Genomic DNA, 27,378 nt, shown 5'->3' with positions numbered 1-27,378 from the left:
GGTCTATTTCAAATTTCTTTGTTAACTGACATGACGTGTCTCATATAATGATGGCATTTGTTTTCCTAAGGGTGTCAGCTTCCTCATCTTTTAAATGAGCATTTTCAATACAATAATTTTTAAGACTATTTCCAGGGCTTTGTATCCTGTGCTCTTATGTACTTTGTTCAATAAACACCTGGTAACATCGTCCTGCTGTGGCATTTAGCTTTTCAGAGTTAATCTTGAAACAATTTCGCTGTTAATGGGGTGCCTGGCACGCTGGAGAATTAAACCCAAGCATGTGGGGCAGTAGCTTGGTGTTAAGCTGGGGAATAGGACGATGCTTAGGGTCCTTTTAAGAGGTTTTTAGCATGTTCTTTCTGGGCGAAGGGATGCATTTGCTGCTTTTTCGCTCTCAGACTCTTCCAGCTTCTCAAGCTTATCCTGTATTCCCCTTGAGGAATTACTCAGCTGTCTGAGTCACCTCTCGCTGGGCAGCAGCAGAGGAAAGCCTTCACTGTGTTCTAATTTCCAGCCTTTTGGGGGGAGTGCGGGAGCAGTAATGGGACGGGGGTGGGGCATAGGTGTCAGGAAGCTCTTTAGCCCTTTTGCTCTTAGCTATTCTCACATACTCACTGCTTGTGCCTTCACCCAAGCTGTGACCACTCTCCCTTCCCACCACTCATTTCTTTGGTTATTTTTCCCAAACATGGATTAAAACTATTTAGGTCCTGAGACCATGCAAAGTCTGGGCATACACAAACACACACACACACACACACACACACATACAAATATTTCAGTTAAAAAAACAAAACTGTTCCTATGTACTAAGCCCTGGGGATACCATGATGAATAAGTGGTTTGATATCACAGAAAAGATCATGACTTCAGTAGTGTCAACACAACAGGATGATGGGCAAAGTAGTGGAGGAGAAAGCTGTAGAGAAGGAGGTATCACTCTCCCTAAGGTCATTAGGGAAATACTTAGAGGAAAATATTTCAGAGAGGTATGGATGGTTGAAGAGACATCTGCCCTACAGAAAGGAAGGGAAAAGGCATTCTACACTAAGGTAAAGAAATAGCTGGAGTTTCCTGGTGGCCTAGTGGTTAGGATTCCAGGCTTTCACTGCCATGGCCTGGGTTCAATCCCTGCTTGGGGAACTGAGATCCCACCAGCGTGGCATGGCCAAAGAAAGAGAGAGAGAGGGAGGGAGGGAGGGAGGGAGGAAGGAAGGAAGGAAGGAAGGAAGGAAGGAAGGAAGGAAGGAAAAGAAAAGGAAGGAAGGAAGGAAAAGAAAAGGAAAGAAGGAAAGGAGGAAGGAAGAATGGAGGGAGGAAGGAAAAGAAAGAAAGGAAGGAAAGAAAGGAGAGGAAAGGAAGGAAGGAAGGAAAGAAGGGAAAGAAAGGAAAAAAGGAGGGAAGGAGGGAGAGAAGGAGGGAGGGAGGGAGAAATAACGAAAGCACAGAAGTCAGTGTGGCTTGTTTGGAAAAGAATAAATGATGATGGGAACATAGGAAGAGAACCACGCTGCATGGTGGTTCAGTTACAGATTCTGGACTCAGATGGCATGTGTGCAAATTGTAGCTCTAGGGCTTTTTTTAAAAATGTGTTTAATTGAAGTATAGTTGATTTAAAATGTGGTGTTATTTTCTGGTGTACAGCAAAGTGATTCAGTTATCCATATAAATAATAGTTTGCATCTACTAATCTCAAACTCCCACTCCACCCCTCCCTGCTGCCCCCTGCCCTTTGGCAACCACAATTGTGTTCTCTGTGTCTGTGATTCTGTTTCTGTTTCCTAGATAGGTTCATTTGTGTCATATTTTAGATTCCACATATAAGTGATATCATATGATATTTGTCTTTCTCTTTCTGACCTACTTCACTTAGTATGATCATCTCTAGGTCCATTCATATTGCTGCAAATGGCACTATTTCATTCTTTTTTATGGCTGTAACTCTAATACTTTGAGCCATGTGACCTGGAGTGGGTTTGCTATCTCAGTTGCCTCATGTGGAAAGTGGGAAAGAGAATAGCAGTTGCTCCTTAAGGTGAGAATGAAATGCTTGCAGCGGCCTCATTGCTCTCCTGCACTCGGTCATCTTTTTAAAATGCAAGTCAGGTTCTGTCTCCTCTTTGCCCAAAGCCCCCAGTGGCTTCTCCTCTCTCTCAAAGTAAAAACTGCAAAAGTTTGCAAAAAGTTGCAAAGCCTTTGTGACATACCAGTTCCCACGGCCCCACCAACACTGTTGCCTCCTCCTCTTCCTCCCCAGCCACACTGGCCTCTGCAATTCTCTGAACCACAAAAAGAAGCCTCCTCCTCCAGCAAGGGTGTCTTTGCCATTCCGCCTGCCTGGGATGCTCGTCCACAGAGGGATGCAGGCCTGCTCTCTCCTCTCCTCAGAGCTCTGCTCAGAGGTCCTATATCAGGGACCCTTTCCTTGACAGCCCTGCTTAACATAACTCCTCCCCTTCACCCCTTCTCTGGTGCCTATTTTTTGCCTCTGTTTTGTGGCTGTTTCCTCCATTGTGCTACTATTTTACCACCTGTTGTATTTTTATTTATTTTCTCACCCCCTGCCCTCCTGAATGTAAACCCCCAGAGGGCAAGTACTTTGTCTTTTGTTGAATCCCTAATGCCTGGGCACTCCATAAATGGAAGTATTTAGCATAATGCCTGGCACATAGTAAGTCCTGAATAAATTTTACAGATTTTTATCTTCACCATCATTCTGAACGAGAAATAAAGAATGGTAAATTGAGCCCTGACTAGGAAGGATTCCATGAGGATTCCAAAGGATTCTCTCACAGAGAGAAATCATAAGAGCAGAGAAGAGATGATCCCTGCTTAATTGTAGATGTAGAAGGGGTGAGATTTGAGTCAGGGAAACCACGAGTTCAGTTCACGGGGAAGATAATGAAGGGTGGGATTAGGCCGTAGGACTGGAAATAAGAGGTGGAACCCAAAGATATTTCATAGGAACAGTTGGACATAGGAGAATAGTCAAATATCGCTCCAAAACTTTGATTATATCTTGTTGAGTATTTGATGGAGGTGCTCTAGGGAATCCATTGGGATAAGTTAGAGGGGGCAGGGAATGAGGTCAGTTGTAGATATTTTGAGGTGAGTTGCCTGTGGTATATTTCAGTGGGGATGTCTGCAGGGAGATGGAGCTATAAAAGTCTAGCTCTTTTGGGAGAAGTGTATGCTGGTATTCCAGGCTTGTTACACCCATAGAACTGGAGAGCAGGTAGAGGGAAAAGAGGAAAAGCCAAACAGAATTATGGAAAGTATCACGTGGAAAGGATCAACACAAAACAAGGCAGGAAGACCAAGAGAAAGATGTGTGACAAGTGCCAGAGGGTATGCGGAGCATTTCAGGGAGGAGGAGAGGGGGCAGAAGGGACTAAATTCCTTCCTTGGGAAGAAGGAGCGATCTCTTTTCTTTAGAGACAAGCAGGGAGTTGTTAGGAATTGGTCCTCGTACAGATGAGAAGGAGAAGTAGGTCAAGGGTATCTATACCCAACGTTCTCTATTTCTCAAAAAAAAAAAAAAAAAGGAGGTGAGATCACATTGGCAAAATAAAATACAGTCAAGCCTAGAAAGGAATTCAGGCAGGGAGACCAACCATTTGTATATGGAAGGGATGTTTTGGGTCCACACTTGTTCTGCCCCAAAACAAAGAACATCAAAAATAATGGAATGTCCAATCTGGAGTGTACAGTAGACTAGAGCATCTGGTCAATCAACTTTGTTTGGGATAAGGAAACTGAGCAATTCAGTAACTAGCTCAAGGTTACACAGCTAGTTAGTAGATGAGATTGTACTGAAACCAGTTTTTCTCACTCTTAATCCATACTTTTAGTGAACAGTTTCAAGCTGTGCTTTCCAGAGACTTAATAATGCCACTTAAACCGATCTTACATCCTTTTTTATGTGCACCAGCCCTCTTCTGTACACATACACCCTACCCGCTGCCAGTTTTCAATCTCAAAATCACCCTAGGTACATCCTGCTACTTTTCTTTCTTGCCCGACATGGTCCACCATTGTAGCTTGCAGCTTGAATTGAATTGACCCTCAGATGGGCTTTTTTTCCCCCTGGATATGTTACAGACTGGCTGTCTGGTTATGTTCATGAAATGAGCCAGCATGAGGCTGATGCCATCATAAGGACTGAAGTCGCCGCCATATCCCAAAGGCAGAGTTGAACTCGATGTTCCCTGGAGTGTAGCACTCACGGTTGTCAAATGAACCTCCTCAGTGGACCTTTTCCATTTAACTTGTTGTTTAAAAGGAACTACATAAATGCTTAATTCACAAAAAAGAGAGATGTTGCAAATACTGATATATTAAGCAGACCATAGTTTTATGGCTGTATGGATTATTACGTGCCAAAATGAAAAATACTTTCGAGCTACAAAAGTTTTAGTTATGCATGAATATAATTAGATTTTCCCTGTCTGCCTTTCAGTGTGGCTTTTTGTTGTTCTTGACTTATTTTTTTAAATGTTCACATCTCTAAAAAAGGTACTCATGAGCTACACTCTAACTTATTGTAGTGTGCTTATTTTGGATTGCTGTATTAGTGCTATGTTCGGGCAAAAAAAAAAAAGAATTCTAAATATCTAGCCTTTTTTTTTTCCACCACCGAAATGGACGTTAGCATATCTGAGTAGCTTCTGCCCTTTAAATAAGGCACTAAGCACCATGCCCATGGATACACTCTCACACCCCTGCCTTCTCTCATTTTATTTAGAGATACAGAGAATAAAGGAGACGTACACTTGGGTTTCACTGTCTTTTATGAAATCCAACCTATTCTGGAGTGAATGCAGAAGAGGCGCGGGAGGCCACCTTCGTGGGAGCGCCTGCCTCTCCCAAGTGTCTCATCCTCTCTCTGTCATCCCCAGGCGATGTGCCTGCATTTGTGTGTGTAGATTTATAGTTTATCTTTATCTATGGCTTCATCTGTAGGTAGCTATTATAGCTGCCTCGCCTGGATATTGTTTGGGCCTGATAGATCTGTCTGTAGTTCATCAAAGGGGAGCCGAGTGCCTAAAAGCCATCGGGTCCAGCTGAGGATGAAATACGAGCCATCAGCCTTGGTAATGGCTGTAAAATTTCATAATTACACGGCCTTTATTACATTGCATAATGATCCTGAAGCAGTATGGAACAATTAATTAAGATTTTCAACCGTGGCTCTTTCAGAAATTAAAAGGTGCTGGTAGCTGAGAAATGGGGATCTGTCTTGTCCTAAAAGCATTAGGGATGCTTAAGAAATACTTTCCTAGGCACTTTCATTTTTGTGTTAAGAGGAACATCTCCTAGTTAGAGAATTGGCATTAGTCTACCATGCCTGTTATCAAGTTTTTATTCCAACTTCAAAACTGGTATTTTAAAAGGATTGGGAGTAGAAGAGGGCTAAGGGTCTATATCACTCCCCAACTTCCCTTTTCTCTTCTTTGAAAAATTCTATTCAGGCTCCCGCTATAGCCATTCATCACATTTATGGTTGTTCATCTCTACACATTAAATAAATGCAGGCTCTGAGATAGGGGGTCAGTTAACTGCCTGCTGTAGTGACCAAGGAGTTTCTCTTATACACTCTCTCATATCCTGAGGCATTAAAATTCTTTCAAGAGCTCTGCAGTTTTGGCAGTCATCCCCAAAGGAAGAGTTTACTGTTTTCATTTATTATCCTGTGAATGCAACATGTCACATCTCATATATACCTTTTATTTTTTTTTCCATAATCTCATCTTTGCACCCCATAAAGAGTAATTAAATTTGGGGAGGGTCTCTAAGAGCCGCTAGGACTTTGCCATTTTTAAATAATAACAAAAGCTAAAGAAAAATCTGTAGCATACATGCACATGGGTATGCATTTACCCATACAAATTGTGACCCGTTTTTACTTTATTTTCCATGTCAAGAAAATTGTGATTGAGATGGTTGCCTACAACCAAATACTAATGAAAAGCTAGGGCAAACAAGCCCAGCATTTTTATTATGATGATTCTAAGCCATATCCCAAGCTTTCATCCATGTATTTGATAGAAAATAGATACGTTCCAAGGAAATGTGATCAATGGTATTGTCAATTTCAATGACAGAAAATTTTAAAAAGAAACCCCTAACATCTTTGTGATTTACACAGAACTCCTGGATATTTGTTCACGTCAAGTATTATTGTTTTTAAATTGGCAATCATCATATAACCTTTTACCGATCTAAATATTTCATGGGAGACTAAAGCTTCCCTTGGGCATCCCCAATAATAAACTTTCAGCAGAAAATTTGGAAAGGATTATGTGCTTCCAGGAAGAGTTGCTGCTCAGAGTCAATTCTCTTGTTGAGGCATTTAGTCCCTTAATAGGAATTTTCTGATCTGCTGTCATTCTTGTTCACACACCGAGTGTCACTGCCTCTAAAACACTTGTCATTCTTTAATGGAAACAAAATAGTCATTGCAGCCAGAGCTGCAATGTCATTTCACTACCCCTTGCTGCGTCGGCAAAAGTGAAAATGACAGAGCGGCTCTCAGTAGGGGTAATTAAAATGTAAATATTGATATTTTATTATTTGAAATTACTTTCCAGTGCGGCATTTAATATCTCTCCATCTGTGCGGCTCTGTTTAGCGGTCATTTTAGTGCAGCTCTGGGATACCAAGCAGCGGCTTGATCCCCGTTATGTCAAAATGCTTGTTGCTGCTTAATTTTGATATCTAATTAAGTGGAAAAGTACAGTCCACACTGTAATCCATGGCATCTTAACCAGCTGCTTGGGTATATTTAGAATTAATCTCCACTATGGAATCATCCTAATGTATGCAATTAAGAGTCTGCCGATGGCTAATTAGGTGTATTAGAATCAGGCAGCTTTTTTTCTTCCTTTTTTTCCCCCCCTCTTTCATTTTGGACTGTTGCAGACGCTTAAGAGTCTCTGCCTGCAGAGGTAGCCTTACTGCTACTCAAATGGAGTTAGGAAACAGTGCAACTTCCAACAAGATTCATCCCTGGATGGTAACTCTTATTTAATAACCCTTTGCTTATTTCCTTGAATCAACCTCATACAGGAATTTCTAGGATTTCCTGGATCTACTTGCAGGATCTCAGTGACATGAAAGGGATTGGTCACAGCAAAGGGGAGAGGTGAGATAGTGAATACAGAGATAAATATCCTTCCCAACAGATCAAAGCAGGGAGACTGAGAGGCTGTGCAGTGGGTTCTCCCGTTCATTTCGGGAGGAGAGGAATTACAACGTGAGAGCCTTTTACAGCAGCTGCGTCTCCCTCCTCCATTCTACTTTTGAATGGAAGAGTGTCTCGAAAGAGTTATTATAGGAGGTGCAGGTTTGCAGGTTTGGTTTGTATATTATGTATCCGTGGTAAATAGGACAGGCAGCATTTCACGACTGATAACGATTCTGCATTCATGTGGTTGAGAAATTCCAAGAGCTGTGTTGTTTCACATTTTTTGTTTCTTTTTAACTTGGCCAGTTATCCAAATCGGGGGACAGTGTAGAGAGGAAGAAGGGGGGGCAGAGAGGAATCGAAGGGGTTGCCTCTGTTGTCAATGAGAAGATAACTGGTAGCCTCCCCAGTGGATCCTGTACCAAAGCCGTAATGACTTAGCTCGGCTTGAGCCAGCAAACACCAGCCGTGAACTTGGGAGTAAATATTTGTAAACAGATCTTCATTAGCCCCAGAGAAAAATAGTGTGAGAGCCTGACTTTAAACCGAACTCTCAGGGCTAGAAATTCAGAGTTGCTGTTTTTCCATGCTGTCCAGAGCACAAATTATGCCCAGGTCTTTAAGCACAGATAGTGAGGATTTCTAATATTATTTGAATGTGGAATTTCAGGGTCAGGGTGCTATAATTTCACATCTGTGGCATGCATCTCATGGATAACATATCTCTTCTAAGTTCGTTCAGTTCATCAATATGTATGACACTTTGTTTTTAATGGCCTGAGCTGTAAATCCTTTAACTTGTGTTTATGCAGAAGACCTCCTGGGTTGTTTTGTTTTGTTCTGTTTTTGTTTTTTTTTCTGCCTCTCTTCCTTCCAGGGCATATGTTGGAGACACTGAGTTGTAGTATCTTTCTACTTGGGGAAAATCAAGAAAAGCACACCTGAAGGATTTTCTTTTTTTTTCCTTTTTTTCTGCTTCACTTGTAGGTAGTAAGTGTGAGAAAAGGGGAGAAATTAATGTTAATTCCACAAACAGCAAGTCTAATAATTAGGGCTCTTGTTGGAATTTGTGTTTCTATATCAAGGGACTAATTAGGTATATTTGAAAAGATTTGAGGGCACGTTATATAAAATTAATATAGAAATTAAAAGTGATTTTCTCGTAGAGATCCCAGAGAGAATCAATTCTTGGTCCTTTAAGTGAAAGCACACAAGATGATCACAACTCTATTCTTTTGTAATTGGTAGCTGAAATAAAATTTGCAAATTTTTAGGTGAGCTCAGGAAATCACCCAGTTTTTCACGATGCCACCATCATTCTGTGCCTTCACGTGTGTGTAGGTGTGGCCTTCACAAATGGGAAAAAGGTAACAAAAAAGACTCCTTTGACTAAATACCCTGAGCCATGAGGCAGCAACTCTGCCTTCATTTATGCAAGCAGGTGCATTGGGAGAAACTTTGAACACTTACCTTTCTTGGATAGGCAGCATTTAATCCAAAATCAGATTAGGGTGGGTTGATCATTTCTCCTTCCCTTCTAATTTTTTCATTTTATTAACTCATTCATATATATATGAACTCTATGTAGTTTTATATGTATATAGTGTATATATATATATATATATATATATATATAACTGAGTTATTTAATGTATATAAATATATATATTTATCTACTGCAACAGCTTACTCCTATTTTATTCAATATGTGGAATATGCTTTTAGGTTCTTCAATATCAGAATATTATGTTATGTCACAAATAACAAAACAAAGTAACCATGGCTAAGTTGCTATTTATAGATTTCCTTTAATGGTTGAATGTTCCCACGAGAAGCAGTTCATCTTTTTTAAAAAGTTATTACATTCCATGTGGGCAAAAGAAAAACTCACAAAAATTTCTTTTTAATTTAAACTATATTTTGGGGTCAGAAACACAGATTAAACATCAAATATTAGAAATTATAAAGCAAAGTAAAAATGCCAATAATGTGTTGTTTAACAAAAAAAGTTAACCCCAAATTATAGTTGGGATTGTTTTTCCAACAATTCTAAACAGGATTAGAGGCACATCTCTCTCTTGCTAAACTCTGACAAATGACATGCTTTATTAATAACTTATTTGTTAGTTTATTAAAACTTTGGATGGTGAAAAAAACATATATTTTGATCTGAAAAATTATGTTAGCAAAATTCATCTTGTGTTTCCTCCCATATTTCTATTCTAAATGAAAACTTATGGTCTCCAAGAGACATAATTTGTGTGCCCAGAAATCCAAACTCTCAGCTAAATAGCTATGTACAAAATATGGTAAAACAAAGTTCACACAAAAATAATGTGAACTGACTACCTGACTTATTAAAAATATTTTTGGCCCCCTGCTTGATTTCCTCAAGGTCCAACTTGATTTTTCTTAAAGTAAATGATCCTCCTTCACTTGCCCAGATATTTGCATAGGGCTGTCTCTAGCTATTCTTGTTCCTACAGCAGGTGGAAATGGTTCCCCTTCAAAATTATTACATAAGAATGGCTGTACAAACCAGTTTGATAAACCTGAAACACGTCTAAATGGCATTTAAATTACATTAGCACCTACTTGTACAGACACAGTGAAAGGTCATAACCGACAAGTACCATCTTCGCTGTTTGTAAATGTCTAATTTGCTGCTTTAAAGTGGGAAGCCACCTCACTCCCTCGTTGCTGCCCAATGGCTGTCATGTTGCAGATACCTCTGACAAGTGAGCATTTACTTAGTGAGAACCCATTGTTCTAAAATGGACTGAGAGGGAGATGCCCTATGTGAATGCATTTTTATTGCATTGCCTTTTCTTTGCTGTTTTTCATTTAGGAGGAGGAAACCCATAATGATAAAAAACAAAACAAAAAAACACAGGATTTCTCAATCTGCTTGCCTTTTTTTTTTTTTTTTTTTAAGTGTGGAAAGTGTCTTTATCAGTTACTTGGACTTTACCAAAGCTAGATTTGGAGTCTCCTAAGAATTTATGTAAAAACTGTAGACATACAGATTTTTATTCCTGCAAGTAGAAAGAAGCAGTGAGCTTTTTCTTTCATTCCTGACCTAAGTTAGGATTTCAGAGGATTAAAATACTAGCTACAGATAATAAATTTACACGTTGTCAAAATAATTATACAACTAGGGTAAAGTAGAGAAATTAATTACAGATACTTGTAAATAATAAAAAAAAAAAAGTCATGACATTATCACAGAATCTGTTATGAATAGTTATTTGTAAATATAGGAGAAAGTAGTTAGGCCATATGATTAAAATGTCAACTTTAATTACAAATTAAAAAAGAACTGGCTGAGGTTGAGAAATTTAGGCAGGACTTTATCAGAGTTTAAGTGGCTCCAGAGAAAATCCTATATACTATATAGGCACTTATAAGCAGAGCTTTATGTATAATCGGTGCCTTAATAAACACTTGCTGAATTATGAAAAAACATTAGGCAACTTTTTTTGTTAAGCATTCAAATATTTTTGTGGAGAGGGAGAGGGACCTGGTATCTGGAATTTTTATTTCTCTGGAATATTATTGCTAGCCTTCCATTCTTGTTGAAAGGCAGTCCATGAGTTGTTAAGGAATTTTCTCTCCATTCATTCCTTGGGCACATATTTATTGAGCACATGCTATGTGGCAGGCAGTGATGGAGGTGCTGGGGATATAGCAGGGAGCAAAGAAGAGAAGGTCTCCACTGTTAAGAGCTCAGAGATCATGGAGCACACTGAGAAGGGTACAGATATACCTGTTAGGCAGCACATCATCACACCCACTCCTTTACTTGCTTATGTCTTTACCTTGAGCTCCACTATCCCGTTTTACAACTTAACAACTGTCAATGCCCCTGGATGCTACACAGGAACACTGATAAGGACAGTAGGGATGGAAAGAAATGTGTGCACTTGATGTCGGAACTACAAAAAGAGAAAACTTGGTGATAGATCCCTGAAAGGCTAGGAGTGAGGCAGCTGGTGGGTGGTGATGCTGTTAATCTGGGAAGTAGTGAAGCTGTGGGGTTTGTCATTGGGGTTGGGAAAATGGGCTCAATTTTCAAGGTGTTAAGCCATCTACGGAGGACTTCCCAGGGGAGGATTTTTCGGGAAGTATGGCAGGAAAGGGAGAGAAGGGCCACATAGTGAAAGACATTTCATATTGTGCCAGAGAGTTTCAGTTTTGTCCTTCAGGAGATGTGGAAGCCAATAAAGTGTTTTGATCAGCGAATAGCATAATTAGATTTCATATTTGAAAGAATGCTTGAGTAGCCACAGGTAGGATGGAAAAAGGAAACACCAGACATAAGGATTTTGGTGTCCCTGTATCCCAAAAGAGCAGATGGAGGCCCAAATCAAAACCACGGAGGAAGAAAAGGAGAGAAAGTGTTGGGTACATTTGGGAGGATGTGTCCAACCAAACACCCATCTTTCCTCCTCTGCATTTACATTCACTTTGATCATTCTTTATGGCGCCTACCTACTTCTCCTCATTGTGCTCTAATCTACTTTTACTAAACTGTAAAGTTATAGAGGGCAGGCATTGTATCATCTCATGGTTCTGAGCACGGTGCTTTACTTATCACAGAGGCACTAAATATCAGTGGTTACAACGGAACCATTGGAAACCTAAATAACGTAGGGCTAGACCCAAACTTTGGGAAGATTTTTGCCACCTTCCTATTTTACAGATGAGAAAACAGGAATTGGAGAAGTTGAGTCACATGATTAGTTGGTAGCAGAGGTGGCACCCCATGCCAGGTTGACTTATTCCCAATCCAGTGATGTTTGTGGGAGGTGCTCACCGATACCCACACGGCCTTGTGCTTCATGCTTCATGTAAGTAGCTCTCAGTTTGTTATTCTGAGTCAGACAGCATTGGAGCTGGAAGATCCTTCAGAGATGTTTGGTCCACATTTCACATTTGACAGATGAAGAGTCAACTGTGGGTCTGTATTTGTTTGCTGGGGCTGCTATAACAAAGTACCACAAACTGGATGGGAGAAACAACTGTCTCACAGTTGTCTTCCAGTTCTGGAGGCTGGAAGTCTGAGATCAAGGTGTCTGGAGGGTCAGTTCCTTCTGAGCGCCATGAGGAAGGATCTGTTCCATCCCTGTCTTCAAGCTTCGGGTAGCCTCCAGTATCCCTTGGCTTGTAGATGGTGTTCATCCTGTGTATATTCACATTGTTTTCCGTCTGTTTGTGTCTGTCTCTGAGTCTAAATTTCGCCCTTTTTATGAAGTTACAGTCAGATTAGATTAGGACCCACCCTAATGACCTCATCTTAACTTGATCATCTACAAAGACCCTGTTTCCAAATAAGGTCACATTCACAGTCCTGGGAGTTAGCATTCCAACAGCTTTTGGAGGGCCACAAGTCAGCTTACGGCGGGGACCAGGTTAACACCGTTGGTCGTAGCGAGGGTAGAACCATAACCCAGATCCCCCGACCTCAAGGTCACTGCTCCCCACCCCAGCCTCTTCCCTCATCTATCACTCCACAGCAGTAAACCCTTAGCTTTTGGGTATTTGACATTATAAGTCTCCTACATGCTCTTCAAAAGTCTGTGGAAATGTCTGTCAGCCGTACAGATCCCCAAAGTTCAAGACAGAGTCGATTTGTGTTTATTTTGGAGGTTTGACTTTTACATCAAGAATTAGACCAAATTTGATAAAGACTCCTTGGGAATTTCCTGAAGAGGATGGTGCCTGCACATCTGGTGCCCAGGCTGGACTGATTTTCCTTGGACAACTGGTCCATGCTCTGTAACACACGATGATGATATTTCTTGATGAGTCCCACTGGGGAAAGCAAGACAGATTCAAGCACAGTTTCTTTTTCTTCCAAATCAGAAATGTAGCTTCAGAATGATGCTTTTCCCTCCTCTGTATCCATCTAATCCCAAAGTGAAACTGACAATACCCTTTTATAAGATTTTTTTTTTAAGAGTCCTATATCATATGGCGCTGCCTTCCTTTTTTCTTCATGGCCAGACAAATTTAAGTCACATCAAAAAGGAGAGCTTTCCAGGCAGAACTTTCTTGTTTTCAACTAGTAAAAAAAAACCTTGTAGGAAAAGAAAGCTATTAGATGTCCCTCCTTGAAAGCAGCTTCTCCATCCTCGCCTCCATGCTCCCCAACAATTTGTCTTTCTTCTTGGTTTAGATGAAAGGAGAGAAGTAAAGTTGAGGCCAGGTCAGAAGGAGTTTGGGAAAGACTAAGGGAATTATTTGCTCCTCTGTAGGCATTCAGAGGGGGTAGGTAAGTGGGACTTGCAAAGAGAAGCTGTACCCTCCCTGTAGATGTTCTCTGTGTTCTTATTTTGCGTACTTCTGCCCTCTATCTGGTCCTTTTTTCAAAGAAGCTTGGCAATTGTTTAAAACTGCCCACTCACAAAAACAAACAAACCAACAAAAAATTCCTATCATCATTTTGAGGCTTTCCTATGCTGCCACCTGGGAATATTTTTCCTTAGCTGCTGTTACACTTTTAATTTTTCTAGCAAGCTGGACTGGGAAATAAGAGACAATTGTTAAAGCATTTCACCAGTGCCATGGGGGTATGGGGGCGTGTTTTCAATTTCGGTGCCCAGGAGTGGGTTCGCATAATCAGCATGAGTGGTCAGTGGCCAGTCGAACCTGTAAGCTCGGTGAATAGTGATAATTGTGCCCTGGACTGGGGGATACTACCTGTCCAATTCTATTCTCTCCTTCTTTAGTTTATCGCAACTATCCAGATCTTCTACTAAACTGTATAGATGGTGGTCAGTTCTCCCACATAGGTATAGAGTAATTTTTGAATCTGAGTTCTGTCTTTCAGATATTCACATTTGTCCCGTGAAGCCACTATTTCAAAATAATGGCTCCATAAAATCTCTGTGAACCCCACTTGGAATATGAAAACAGAATTAAAGAAACAGCTATCTTATGGAATCCACAAATGTTAAAACAAATGATCAAATTGGGACGAAAGGAGTGATCCCATTTTTGTCAGTTATTCTTATATTTCACCCGAACCAATTGTTATTGAATCTCAGTTATTGATATCTGGGTCAGGCTAACAGGATAAAGGTTCAAAGGGTACCATTGTATGTATTGTATCTAATGCTTAGGTACTAATATAATAAAGAGATATTATAATATAATAGAGATAATTATTATCATCTTTTATAAAGAAAATGTTTAAATAAAATGCTGCCGGTAGATCCAAGTGGATATTCCAGCTTTCACTTTGGCACTGGACCGTCTGTAGCTGCTTGCCTCTAGCCTCTACTGAGTTCCAATCCATGAAGTCCATCTCTATGAAAAAAAGAGAAAAAAGGTCTTAATTTATATATATTTTACAAGCCCCAGCGCTGTGTGTTTTTTTTTGTGAATCATAGAACAAATGATATGTCTGCTCCTATTTGAGAAGAACAGCTGACTTAAAAAGAGAGAGTAAGTTTATCACTAACAAGGCTTCTGCATCTGTGCATTTATTGATAACTAAGACCAAATTCTCGTGCTGTTATTCTTTTCTCGCCTAGCTCCTGTCCACGCTAGGTTTATTTATTCGGAGAAGAAGAATCTAGCTGACGCCATATTGCGCAGTCAGCTTCTCTCAGTGAACTTCGTTTGTGATCTCAGTGAGTCATTACGACAGAATTATAATTTTAGCATGCTATGCTATTTGCTGAAAAGTGTCCACTTTTGGTGGAACAGAGACACTACCGTTCAAAAAACTGTGGGCGGGCAAATCAATGCCATGATTAAGTGATATTAACAGACACCCTGAAGATTTAAAAGCCTTGTTCTGTTTCAAGGAAGCAGCTGAGAAGAAAATGCCTAGCAGGGGTTAAACCCAAATGCCTCCACGGCAGCCTATTTCTGTCAACACTCTGTTCAGGAAATAAACATTTATGCTTTCTGAAATGAAAGTGTATTTTTGAAGACTAGCCGTCAGATATTTTTTGCCCTTCACACTTTCAAATGCTTAGCCTTTTTTGTAAGTTGACTGCAAAGTGCATCAGTTGGCCGGGCTAAGAAAAAATAAATAAATAAAAGCGCTTGACAAGTGCCATAGCACCACTGTCAACCTCCGAAGTTTCCAGTAGAAGAAGGAAAGAGGGTTGGCACAAAACATGGTTTCTTCCAGCCTATTACTTCAGGGGTACCTGCCTCTTGAGAAGCTTTCCAATCCTTCCAAATGATGTTATTCCCAAATGTCATCTGGTTTATTTGGAGCCCACTGTATTGCAGATAAACACGCTACTTAACTGTGGGTTAAGGTAGCGAGTCATTCTGCCCACAGAATGCCTGAGATACGTTAAAGGGCACTGATCCTAGGCTGGAGATGAAGAGAGATCAGGGTTGTCAGCGATATGCACGGAATGGGCTGGAGCTGGGGAAGAAAAAACGGTGCCATGATACCAGTGTATTTTAAAAAGCTGTAATATGGCTGAACATTTAAAACTATAACCTGTCACACACCAAAGATTAAGATCCTGGGATGTACAAAACATGAAGTTCCAATGACACCACTGCAAAGCATGTTTTATTTCACTTCGGAAGGAGGTTTCTCTCCAAAGATAGCTAAAGATTATAGATGCTGAGGACCTCGAACTTGTAGCCTCAGAGCTATAAAACACCACTAAATGCCCAGTAAAAGCACAAACAAGTAACTATCATTTGGATGCAAGCATGCGTGTGCCAATGGAGCCATAGTGTTTTTAGAAAATTCCTTAGACTCAGTTTATTAAAATATACATTTTCATCTAGATCTTGGTCATTTAGGTTGTTATACTTTGCTCAGGACTACTGATAAAATTATCATTTTATCCACGTGTCTTTATGAATGTAAAATAGAACTAGCACTCCTCAAGGCCAGGGAGAAAATTTTTGAGGAATTAAAATATCATCTCGATTATGTATTCAGCCTCCTTAGTGCTCAGGTGAACACAGCTAGATCATAACAAGGCTGTTTAACAAGGCTGTTATCCAGGCATTTGGGCTGGACAGCTCTTTGTGACAGTTTCTAGATTGCAGAGGTTTGGGAGGAAAGGGTTAAACTGTTGGGATTCAGCTATTTCTAGACCAAGAAGAGATAAAAAAAAGTCCAGACTTTTTTATATTGTGTAAAGCGTGGGTTGTCTTCTTTTCCCTATGGTTTTGCAAAAATTATACCTCCTCTAATCAGCTTGAAATAGACTTGAGGCAATCCAACAGACCTTTTGTGCTATATCCAATTTTATGTGCTCCCCAACCTGCCCCCCAAAAAAGGAGAACCTTTTCTTTACCCTTTTCCTTCTTTTTATTTCATTAAGAATTGAAAGGAAAAGTTTGGTTTACGTACACTCCCACACACAGAGCCATCCACCTAGAAGAATCAAATTGCAGGATCAACCTAAAAAAATGAAATGTTATTGTTTTTTGCTTAATTAAACCCCCAAGAAATGTGTGAAACATTGTTATGGCTGAAAAATTGTTCATTTGTAAATCACAGGGACAAAGGGGCCCCCCGCGCAACTTTAAAGTTTCCGTGCACGTAAATGTCGATAGTGTGCCTTCTCCATCATCAGCACTAAATTCACATTGATGCCTCTTTTCTTCTCCGTATTGATCCTTCCATGAGAACGTAGATTTGTATCTGTTAATTAATGCGTCCTGAAACAGCGTTTGTATTAATCAGGCAGATAAGAAAAATTGGATGCCTGCATCCTCCTGACAACCGTAAAAGTGCTGGCCCTGATAAAATCGTGGATGGACCTCAATAAAAAAGTTCCTCCTTCCACTCAATAAACTAATCATCCTGCTTTTAATTATTCGGCAGAAAGATGTGTGGAGATTGGAGAATGTGTAAATCTATTTACTAACAGCAGTGTCTGGGAGGGAGAATAGGGCTGTCACAGGAAGGTGCTGCAGGCTACGCGCTCCGTCCATCTGCTGCTGCAGAAAAACTGCTGCTTGGGAGCGTGAAAAGGAACAAGGAAACGAAGGCAAATGGAAAATACCCGTCCCTTTCTGCTCAGAACTTTCTAGATGATTATGTTTTCGTCTGCTTCATTTACAAAAGAAATTCCTACTTCGTCCCTTTTCTGAGCTTAGATATTTGAATTTGCATGACATCTTTTTCTTGCGATGGGGGAATAGAAAAAAAGATCAATATTGTTTGTTTGTTTTTTGGTTTGTTTGTTGTAAAACAACCTCAAGAGCAAATGGAACCACACCTACTCAGATTAGATCATTATTTTTCTCTTTTGAATCCCTGTTAAAAGTTGTTACATCTCTAATGCCAAGAGGATATTTATTAATGTAACCTCACATTGCAATGACAAAAAAAAAAAGAATGGAAAAAAAGGGAAAAAAAGACATAGCCAGTCTAAAAGAAGATCAGTTAAATAATGTGTAAGCGGCTTGATAAAAAAATGAAAGAAATGCTTTTTACATGGGCCCTAAGACCCCTTAAGAAAAGCTTGACTAATCCCTCTTGATGATTTTATTAAACACTTGTAGTTAATGGTGCCAAATGGCAAACCACTAGTTTTCTCCAGCGGGCCAGGAAATCATTTCATTTTCTTTATCATGCTGTAGTTGCTAATATCACAAGTTGCAATATTAATGTTTCCTTCCTTCTGTAGAATTACTGGTAGCAGGACCTTAAATCATAGTACCATTGTCCTCAAAAACCATAGAGATGGTTGGTCACCCTTGGAATTCCTGAGCATAACCTTGGAAATGAAAGTGAAGTTTTAAGAAACATTTCTTTTTATAGGAAGAAGTATGTGGTTGATCATCAGGTTTCTCCACTAAGACTTCCTTTTAGAGTCTGGGTCTAATTCCTCTAAAATTTAAATATATATCTTTACTCCTAGGTAAGTTTAATTGTACTACTTCATCCTTCACTCTTGAACCACGTTTTCTTTTTAATTTTTTTTTTTTGCTTGTGTTTTCTCGAGTTCAGAAGGGACTTTAGACATCTATGCATAAATGCAGACCAGATTTTTGTAAAGGATTGAAACAGTCATCCAGGTATTTCAGATAAAAATAATATATCATATAGCTACACTTATGGAATGCATATTATATATTAGTGTTTTGCTGGGTTTTATTTTATATTTCCCCAAAACAAAAATTAAGGTACAAGGAAATTGTCTTGCTCAAGGTGAAGCAACCAGTAGCTCAGTGGAGCCAGTATTCAAGGGCTCTGCTCATATCCTGTCCATCACACCTCGTTGCCTCCATATTTAACTTTTCTTAATAACTGGATCTTAATATCAAGAATGAATTGTGGCTTCTCTATTTGGTGAGGAGGCCAGGCTGCAAAATATTCTACCCTCTTTTATACCAATAATCACCATTTAAAACAGGAATTCATGCTAAATATCAGGGGGGCAAAATATCCAGTTAAGAAGGCTCTTTTGGGTGTAAGCATCCTCAATACTCACTGTGCTTGTGACTATTACAGAGAAATGGTTCCAAATTGCACTCTACTGTGTGGCCTACATTGTTTGTTTTCCTTTATTTGAGGCTTTTGGTTTTTTACTTTCATGGTGTTTATCAATAGTAGTTTTTAGAGATGAGGTAGTTGAAAGTTTGACTTCCTGTAAGACAGTCGTGAAGACTTCCGCTAGAAATCAAGTATATTTCAAGATTACACAGTATTTTCTTCTCAAGTGAAAGAAACAAAACTACTTCTTTTCTATTATATTCCTCTCAGCTGTGTCTATAAAACCTTGAGAAAATGCCAACAAGTTGAAGCTGGTTTGTGACTTTTACTTTGCCATTGGCAAAATGATCAGGGGAAACTTTAAGAGTGGCTAATCAAAGCTCAGCATAATTTTGAGCACTGATGCAGAAGACGACTACCATATGAAACTAACGTTGTATTATGAAATGATGGCTTTAAAGTAACTCGATCTGCCCATCTTCCCTTGCAGGCTTCTCCACGCTGTCCCTGGCGGACCAGATGAGCCTTCTGCAGAGTGCTTGGATGGAAATTTTGATCCTTGGTGTCGTGTACCGATCTCTTTCCTTTGAGGATGAACTTGTCTATGCAGACGATTATATAATGGATGAAGACCAGTCCAAATTAGCAGGCCTTCTTGACCTAAATAATGCTATCCTGCAGCTGGTAAAGAAATACAAGAGCATGAAGCTTGAGAAAGAAGAATTTGTCACCCTCAAAGCAATCGCTCTTGCTAATTCAGGTTGGCATATTGACAATGGCCTGTTGTTATATTTTCTAATATGTCAGTTTTACCCCTTCCCTTAACTTCTTCTTCAGGGATTTGCTAGACCCAGTTGTAAAGTTTGAGTCAGCAAAATTATAGTCATTGTAGCTTTCTAGTGAAAAGTTAGAAGAAAAGAAATATCAACTTAAAGGGAATTATTTTTATTTTATTTGTTTATTAAAAGCTGTTACACTTCTACCACCTAATTCACTTACTAACATGAACCATGGCAAAGCAAAAACTCATGTGCAAGTGGTGTAAATGGACACTCAGGACCAAATTAGCTCCTTTGTCTTGTTTGCACAAGTGGAAATAAGTGTGAGTTACAAATACAAATCATTCCCCCGCCCCCCCCAAAATGCAAATTTTGTAATTGGAATAATATATGTAGTGTTGCTTTTCACTTCGGTTATCAGAGAATACTCTGTTTTCTTCCATTCTGGAATTCTCTAAAAGTCAAGTTCTGCTGAAAGAGTATTTCCCTCAAGGGTATCACCTATGCAGTAAGGGTTAAGAATGATGAGAATAAATGGTCTTTACATGAGAACTGAAATGTACTAAAATAGGGAGCAACCTCTGATAAGTAAAAATCGTTGGTGCTTTGTTGTTTTCCCCTTTGTGCCTCTCCTGATGCTTGATTGTGGTCTTAAGTCTCTCTTAGCGTTTGCATAAAGTCCAGGATAGATCCCTCCTTAATGACGTGCTGATCTTTAGATACCTGCATGTCAATAACACGCTCTGATGCTATGTACCATTGACAGTCACACCGTGCCCCTCCATCTGCTTTTGTTTTGACCCTATCTTTGAACTTTATCTTGGTTGCCGGCCAGTAGTTTTCCCTTTAATTACAAGAAGGAAACTGTCAATAAAATCTGTTAAATGGGATGCAATGAGTGGCTTGAATGGGCGGACGGCTATTTGTTCAAATTCTGCAGCATTCAAGGTATTGACAGTTTGTTTTCTGGGGCCATATGTGACGATCAATCTCAGACTGGGCTCAGCCGCGCTGAAAAATGAAAAACCAGATTGTTTTTGCTTACTTGTGGATGACGACTTTGTGATTTGGCGTGGTCCTAGTGAGATGAGACCTTCTGCCCAAATTGCCCCCATGAGAGCCAGGGACGCGTGACTGTTTTTAGAAATAATTTTTAATTGATTTTGTAATTAACAGTTCATCTACAATATTGATGCATGAATCCTTGGACTGATAGGAGGGGAATTGTTTTCAACAATGAAGTTGTACTTTCATATTTGTCTTCATAATGGCATTTAGCATTTCACACTTTTAATGGCGAAGGTACCCCTCTTCCTTATAACACCATTCACTTCTCGCTTACTCCCCTGCGAAACTGTAAAATATGATTCTGTATGACAAATGGCATCATTGTCACAAACCCTGAGGAGCCCCGTGCCCTGCTCTCTGGAAAACCAAAGTGGGAGATGGGATAGAAATTTTCTGAGAATTTATTAGCTTGCATGGACTTCCCATTAGAGCACCTCTCGTAATTAGATGAAAGAGTTTGCAGTGATGGTTTGGGAAGAATTTTTATTTGGAAATCATATAGTGATTCTCATGTAAAACATTTACTTGGTTAATTATTTTTAAAATGAAGCCAGTGTGTTTTATATCTTTCGTGACTTAAATTGCTTTTTGTGAATTATTAACTAATCATGAATGCTGAGCAATGCTAAAACTTTATCATCAAAATTGTTAAAATTCTATACTTTTGGATGTTAGATGTATACTTTATGGCTATGGATTATTATTTAGTTTACCTGAATTACTTAGTAGCAGCATTTCTGTTGCTGCTGTTTAGAAGTATAATCATTAATGTTTTGATATATAGATATTTGTATTCCACATTCTCTGCTGTGAGGCGGAGGAGGTGACCTACTTTCAAGCAATGACTGGTGATTAAAAAGTTTAAAGAACTAGCCAGTTTATTTTTCTTGTATTAACAGCCAGAAATAGTCAAACAAACCCTCTCTTTTTTCTAGCATAGTATTCTGTAGCATTTTTTTTTTCTTAAAAATTTCTCCACCTTACAAAATTCTCCTGTGAGTAATTCTAACATTTTTTCAGCGTCTCAATACCAAGGAAAATTAATTGAATCAGAGTCCATAATAAAGGAGTAATGACTAAGTCCTATAGGGACTATTTTAATGTCTAAATTGTGCCACCTCTCCTGTGCTGTATAAATATGGCCTTTCTCTCATCCACCCAACCTGCAAGCCCCACCATTTTACCTTGGGATAAACCACTCAGAAAGGCATTTTGTTTGAGACTGTCAATATGATGCTGTTTTATTCCATTTTTTTACCGTTACTTGGAGGACAGCAGTAAAATTGCAGACTCAATCTTGCCGGGAACCTGTGTTTCTTAAGCTGCTCAAGCACAACAATATGAAAATATTTTAATGCTTTTCGTAAACATGCAAAAAGCTTGTAGATTTTCTTTTAGTATTGAGAAATTTTAGATTAACATAAGAGACTTTTGGCGGAGAAAAAAAAAAACTAGTGTGATTTATATAAGTACCTCTCATAATTAGATGAAAGATTTTGCAGTGATGGTTTGGGAAGAATTTTTATTTTGAAATCATATAGTGATTCTAACGTAAAACATTTACTTGGTTAATTATTTTTAAAATGAAGCCAGTGTGTTTTATATCTTTCGTGTCTCAAATTGCTTTTTGTGAATTATTATCAGCGTTCCCCGTATGGCTGTAGGTGTAAACAACCATTGTCTCATTAATCTAAATTTCAGCTTATTTTAAACATCTGTCTTTATTCAATAATTATAAATGTTGTGCTTATGCTTGGGAAACAGGGAATTGGCTTCCCGATAATGGCTGTCATATTTTTTGTAGCTATGTTTCTGTCACATATGAATTCAGGAATATTTATAACACCAGAAAGCCATTGGAAGTGTATTCCCTATCTTCAGGTACATAGCCAAAAAAACCAATATATCATGAGCTAATACTGTAATTATCACATTCAGATCTTTGAAAACCCTAAATAATTGTTCCACTGATTTTTGCAGGTAAGAAACTAACTGACTCACTTAAACTACATATTCTCTATTTTGGAGTGCCAACAGCCTTTTGAGAAATACTGCATCCCCAATACATCTCTGTGGGACTGAATTTAAAGAGGAAAATCTAGGTCACAATTTTAACATTGTCATCGTAAGGCCCCGGCTTTCCCACACGTACACCAAGAGGTTTAGACTAATCTCTAGAATTCTTTCCATTTGGGGAATTCTCTGATTCTAGAATTAATTTTATGTCTTTATGGGAAAATATAGTGAAATATTACTGCCAGCACTTTGGGTAAGATTATAGCACGTGATTCTGTTCTCTCAATTGGTTCTATTGATTCTTATGTCTAAAATTTGTTTGAAACTATTATCACTGGCCCCAAGGTAATATACTCACCTTTACATAGTGGAAGATTAAAAGCAGTTTAAGATTAAGAATCGCTTTTAGTCCGATCATTCTCTTTGGCTTAAGTCACAAGACCTTCAACCCCATAGCTGCCCCTCACAACCCGACTGTTGTCACCCCAGACCCACCCCCAACCTAGAGCCCTGTGAGCCCAGCCCATGTGAGAATAAATAGAATCTACATATTTAAGTTGAGTTTTCTTTTTACTTCTGCATAGTACCTCTGGAGTAATAGCATCTATTGATATAAAGCTGCAAATAATATTTTGGTCATCAATTTTAAATCATCAGTAATTATCCTCATCTCATGACAGTATTTTGTTCTCAAGGACAAATGGTATATGTGCAGAATGTGGTGTAATTTCAAGGGATTAAAAAGTCTATGATTTCTGTCAGGGAATGGAATGGGGGCCGTATTTAATCAGCATATTTGGACCCTCATACAAGTTTGGACTAGTGGTTCTCAATCTTATTTCATTCTCTCTCCTCTTAGGGTAGGCTTTTTCGATATGTTTTTCCTAATAGGTCCCCAATGAAGTATTAATATCACAGATATACACTGCATCTGTTTATGTACTGCGTATGTGTGAATTTTACCTAAAAAGAGAGGGTTTTTTCTACTCTCCAAGTCCAAATTTCACCTCCTTTGAGAATGCATCGTTTATCCATGTAACTGTTTTCTTCTCTGTAAAATGAGGCAGATGAATTCAATAACATCTAACATCTAACTGGCCTAAAATTTTAATCTCAGTTACTTTTAAGAGAGGGTGGTGAGTTTGGTCTTATATTTTGCGTGTGGCTTGGTCATATATTTTGTGTGTGGTGTGTGTGTTTGTGCTAAATTGGTAATATAGAAATATTAACATCTTCACGGATCTAAACAACTAGTATAATAGTAAAAACATCTCTTCAGTTCTTTAGTATCTACTGGGCCCTCAAACAATTTTACTGAAATTTTGACTGAGTTTGCTGATTTGATACTCAGGAGATAGTTTTAGCTATTGGTCAAGAGATTATCCTTTTTTAGAATCTTTCTGTAGACATTTCTGTTTTTGTTTTTAGCCTCTGCTGGGGAATCTCTTTTGATTTCCACAGCATGCCTGTTTGGGTAGACATATCCAGTATCATTTTACAGGTAATGGAAGTGAGCTGATAAAGATGTGTGGCTGCTTTGAGACAGAGGGTTGGACCCTCAGTCCCTTGCTATCAATAAGCTATTAATATTTCTATTTCACAAATACGTGTATACCATGTCTTTAAAAGGGTCAACGAATAAGATGCTAGCCAGTGCAATTTCACATCTGCCACCCTAAATTAGTATTTTAAGTTTAGTTTAGAATTTTGTCCCCAGTTCCTTTATCTTGCTGTCTTCGTGGAGCTATAGTGGTATAAAACCACTCAGGAAAGTGACAAAAAGAATCGAAAACAAAATGTTTACCAGCTTATAGCATTTTGTAAGAAATGAATATGGATAGGTCCTTTGTGGCAGGTAGAAATTTATTCTTAACTTTTACCCAAACCAGTGTCTTATTCTATAAGATAAATAAGAAGTCAGAATTATGCCTTTCCATCTCCTAGTCTGCTCCTCTTTGGTTTATGCCCATATCAGTCATCACTGCTTGAATTATTTTAATTTTATTTTAGATAATATGTCTGGGAAGTAGATTGTTTTTTAATTTAATGCAGCCCTTACATTTCTTGCACACTGTGATATTTCAAAATTTTATGTAGAAAATAAGGCTGGTTCCTGAATGTTTCTTAGCATGCTCAATGATCACTATGCCTTTATATAACATGGGAAATATTTGCTACAAGTATCTCTGTGCTTCCACCCTGCATTATAAGCACAGAAAATCCTCTATAGTTGCTTTACTTCTAGGAGTTGACATAATATAGCACCATTTTCATGTACAGGTCTTAAGATAATGAGCAATCTGTTATAAAGGGTCATTGGCATGGTTCAGAGCATTTAGGATGTTGTGAAAGGTTGAAATATTTACCCCCCAAGCTGGTATCAAGATTCACTTCTTGGGTGTCATTGTCTTTATCACTTCTAGTAACGGGAGTTAGAAAGTTCTAGAAAAGTGTAAGATACTGGAGGGAGAGGGAAGGCCTTGAGTACTTGCAGCGTAATAGAAAAGACCTAGCAGGGAAATTATGTGAGGTAAACAGAACAAACAACAATAATTTGGGATTCGAGAGGGAAGCCTGGAGGAAAGAAACTATGGGCCACAAGGGTTTTCTGTGATTCAACGTTTTATATAAATACAGTAGGAGAGTGACTTGTGTGATTGATGTAAACGTAAGAGAAAGCAGACTTGATAGCCAGAGCAAGAAATGAGGAAAACAGGCCTCCAAAAAAAAAAATGTGTGTCTCAATGGAAAGCTGTAAAATCAGAAGTCCTGTTCTTCTCACCATGGTTAGGCACAAAATCAGAATTATTATGTCTATTTCCAATATTAGAATTATAACTTCTCTGGGTTAGAAAAGACCTAAAAGGTTTTATGAGCCAACACTCTACTTGATATATGAACAGCTTCCTTGGTGTTTCTGACAAGTGTTTCTGTAGTCTTGATAGGAATTCTGCTCAACTCACTACTTTCTAGAAGGGACCTTTTCATCAAGTTTCTCACTACCTCTCTCTCTAGCTCTCTAACCATTTTAATGTAAAACACACACACATACAAAAAGAAATGTGTGACTTAATAAGTGTATTAGTTCCCCTAACAAATCACCACCTCTTGGTGGCTCTAAACCACGCTTATTTATTCTCCTACAGTTCAGGAGGTCAGTGGTCCATGATCAGTTTCGCCAGGTTCATGAGAAGGTGTGGACAGGGCCACTCTCCCTCTGGAGGCTGTAGGGGAGAATCTGATACCTGGCCTTTTCCAGCTTCTACTGTGGTGTTCCTGGCATTCCTTGGCTCATGGCACCTTCCTGCCTCTTCAGAGCCAGCCCTGTACCATTTTGCTTCATTGGCGACACTGCCTTCTTCTTCCTTTTCCTCCCTCTTATAAGGACACTTTTGATTTCACTGAAGGCCCACCTGGAAAATCTAGGCTACTGTTCCCATATCAAGATCCTAAATCACAGCTGCAAAGTCCGTTTTGCCATACAAGGTAACATTTAGGTTGCAGGGTTGGACCATCCAGATATCTTTGGGACCGTTTTGCTGCCTACCGCAATGAATATATAAGCAAGGTCAAGAAATAGAACTTTGCATCTGTCCCAGTCGCTCTCCCTTCCCTTCTCACAAAAGTAACCCCTATCCTGTCCTGACTTTTACAGTCATCACTTCCGTATGTTTTATAATGGTTTTGTTACTAAATGTGTATCCCCAGACACGATAGTTTAATCTTGCCCTTTAAAAAACATTGTTTTCTCCTTATGGATTTTTAAAGCCTCCTTTAATCTAAAAGTTCCTCTTTAAGTTTTTGTGTTCTTATAATTTATCTATTGTGAAAGCCAGGGCATTTGCCCTGCACAGTTCCCCAGAGTCTGGACTTTGCAGTTTATATCCTCTAGGGGCATCTCATCATGTTTCTCTGCCCTTTGCATCTTGTGCAAACCAGCAACTGGATCCAAAGGGCTGAATTAGATTCAGTTTCTAGACCTACAGGTGGGGTGCTGTTCTTTGGGAGACATATAATGTCTGGTTGTCTTGCTTTTTGTGATGTTAGCAGCCGTTGGTGCTCATTCCTTAAATCCGTGATGATTTGTAATTTTAACCTTTCTTTTTTCATTCAGTAGTTGGGATACTTATACACAAAGATGCTTTCTCTCCTCTCTTATTTAGTTACCAGTGATACAGACTGAATGGGAAATGTGGGATAAATGCTTGATTATTTCTGTTTATTCACCAGTTTTCAAGATAAGGAATCGGCACCCTATCTTTTTTTAATGTCATTATAAAGGCATGTATTTAAACATAATCAATGGATTTCAATCAGTTGTAATTGTAATTCTTTTTAAAGTTTAAATTGTCCCATTTGGGTCAGCGGGAACCTCTTCAGGTCAGCGTCTGGAATCTTTTTGAATGACGTAGTAGTTGTAGATACTCTCCTTCCTATTTATTCTAACAAGGTGTTCATATTCATCCTAAATATTTCCTGATTGGGGCCTGGAATCTGATTACAACTTGGGTGCTACTGGTACCGATTACTGCATCCCTGGGTTGGCCATCCTTCCTGAACCCCTTCAGTGGAACAGAGCTAGGAACGCAGACACACACACTATAATCCTGATTGTGTGTGTGTGTGTGTGTGTATGTGTGTGTCTTTTGGGGGTATCTTGTTACTTCGTTTTTTGGTAAGTGTTTTCTATGGATTTTTAATTTTGCCATCTAGTTGCTCTGTTCTTTTATGTGCAGATTTGGAGAGATTAAAAGTTTTTGCTGCCACCACTGCCATCTTCCTGGAATACAGTTTACTGATTTTTAATCAAAACTTTATGATTGGCATCTTTCTGAAAACTTTAAGTTTGATTATCTATGTTAATCAAGAGCCATTGTGCCATGGCAGTC

General features: G+C 39.0%; 1 protein-coding gene and 1 long non-coding RNA gene across 9 annotated transcripts in view; one reads left to right on the top strand and one right to left on the bottom strand.

The window, feature by feature from the left end:
* LOC309644699 overlaps nucleotides 1-27,378 on the bottom strand; it is an 887,681-nt gene that overhangs the window by 677,673 nt on the left and 182,630 nt on the right. The window lies entirely within an intron of this gene.
* Nucleotides 1-27,378, top strand: part of ESRRG (estrogen related receptor gamma) — a 619,726-nt gene that overhangs the window by 584,038 nt on the left and 8,310 nt on the right. For all 8 annotated transcript variants that reach the window (XM_082427059.1, XM_082427060.1, XM_082427057.1 and 5 more), the window contains one exon: nucleotides 19,117-19,386. In XM_082427059.1, coding sequence (XP_082283185.1) covers nucleotides 19,117-19,386 — 270 coding nt within the window. The remainder of the gene's footprint in view (nucleotides 1-19,116; nucleotides 19,387-27,378) is intronic.

Source organism: Balaenoptera physalus (assembly GCF_965194825.1).
Source record: "Balaenoptera physalus genome assembly, chromosome: 1".
NCBI lineage: Eukaryota > Metazoa > Chordata > Mammalia > Artiodactyla > Balaenopteridae > Balaenoptera > Balaenoptera physalus.
The sequence above is the reverse complement of the archived record's forward strand: the minus strand, read 5'-3'. Positions and strand labels throughout refer to the sequence as shown.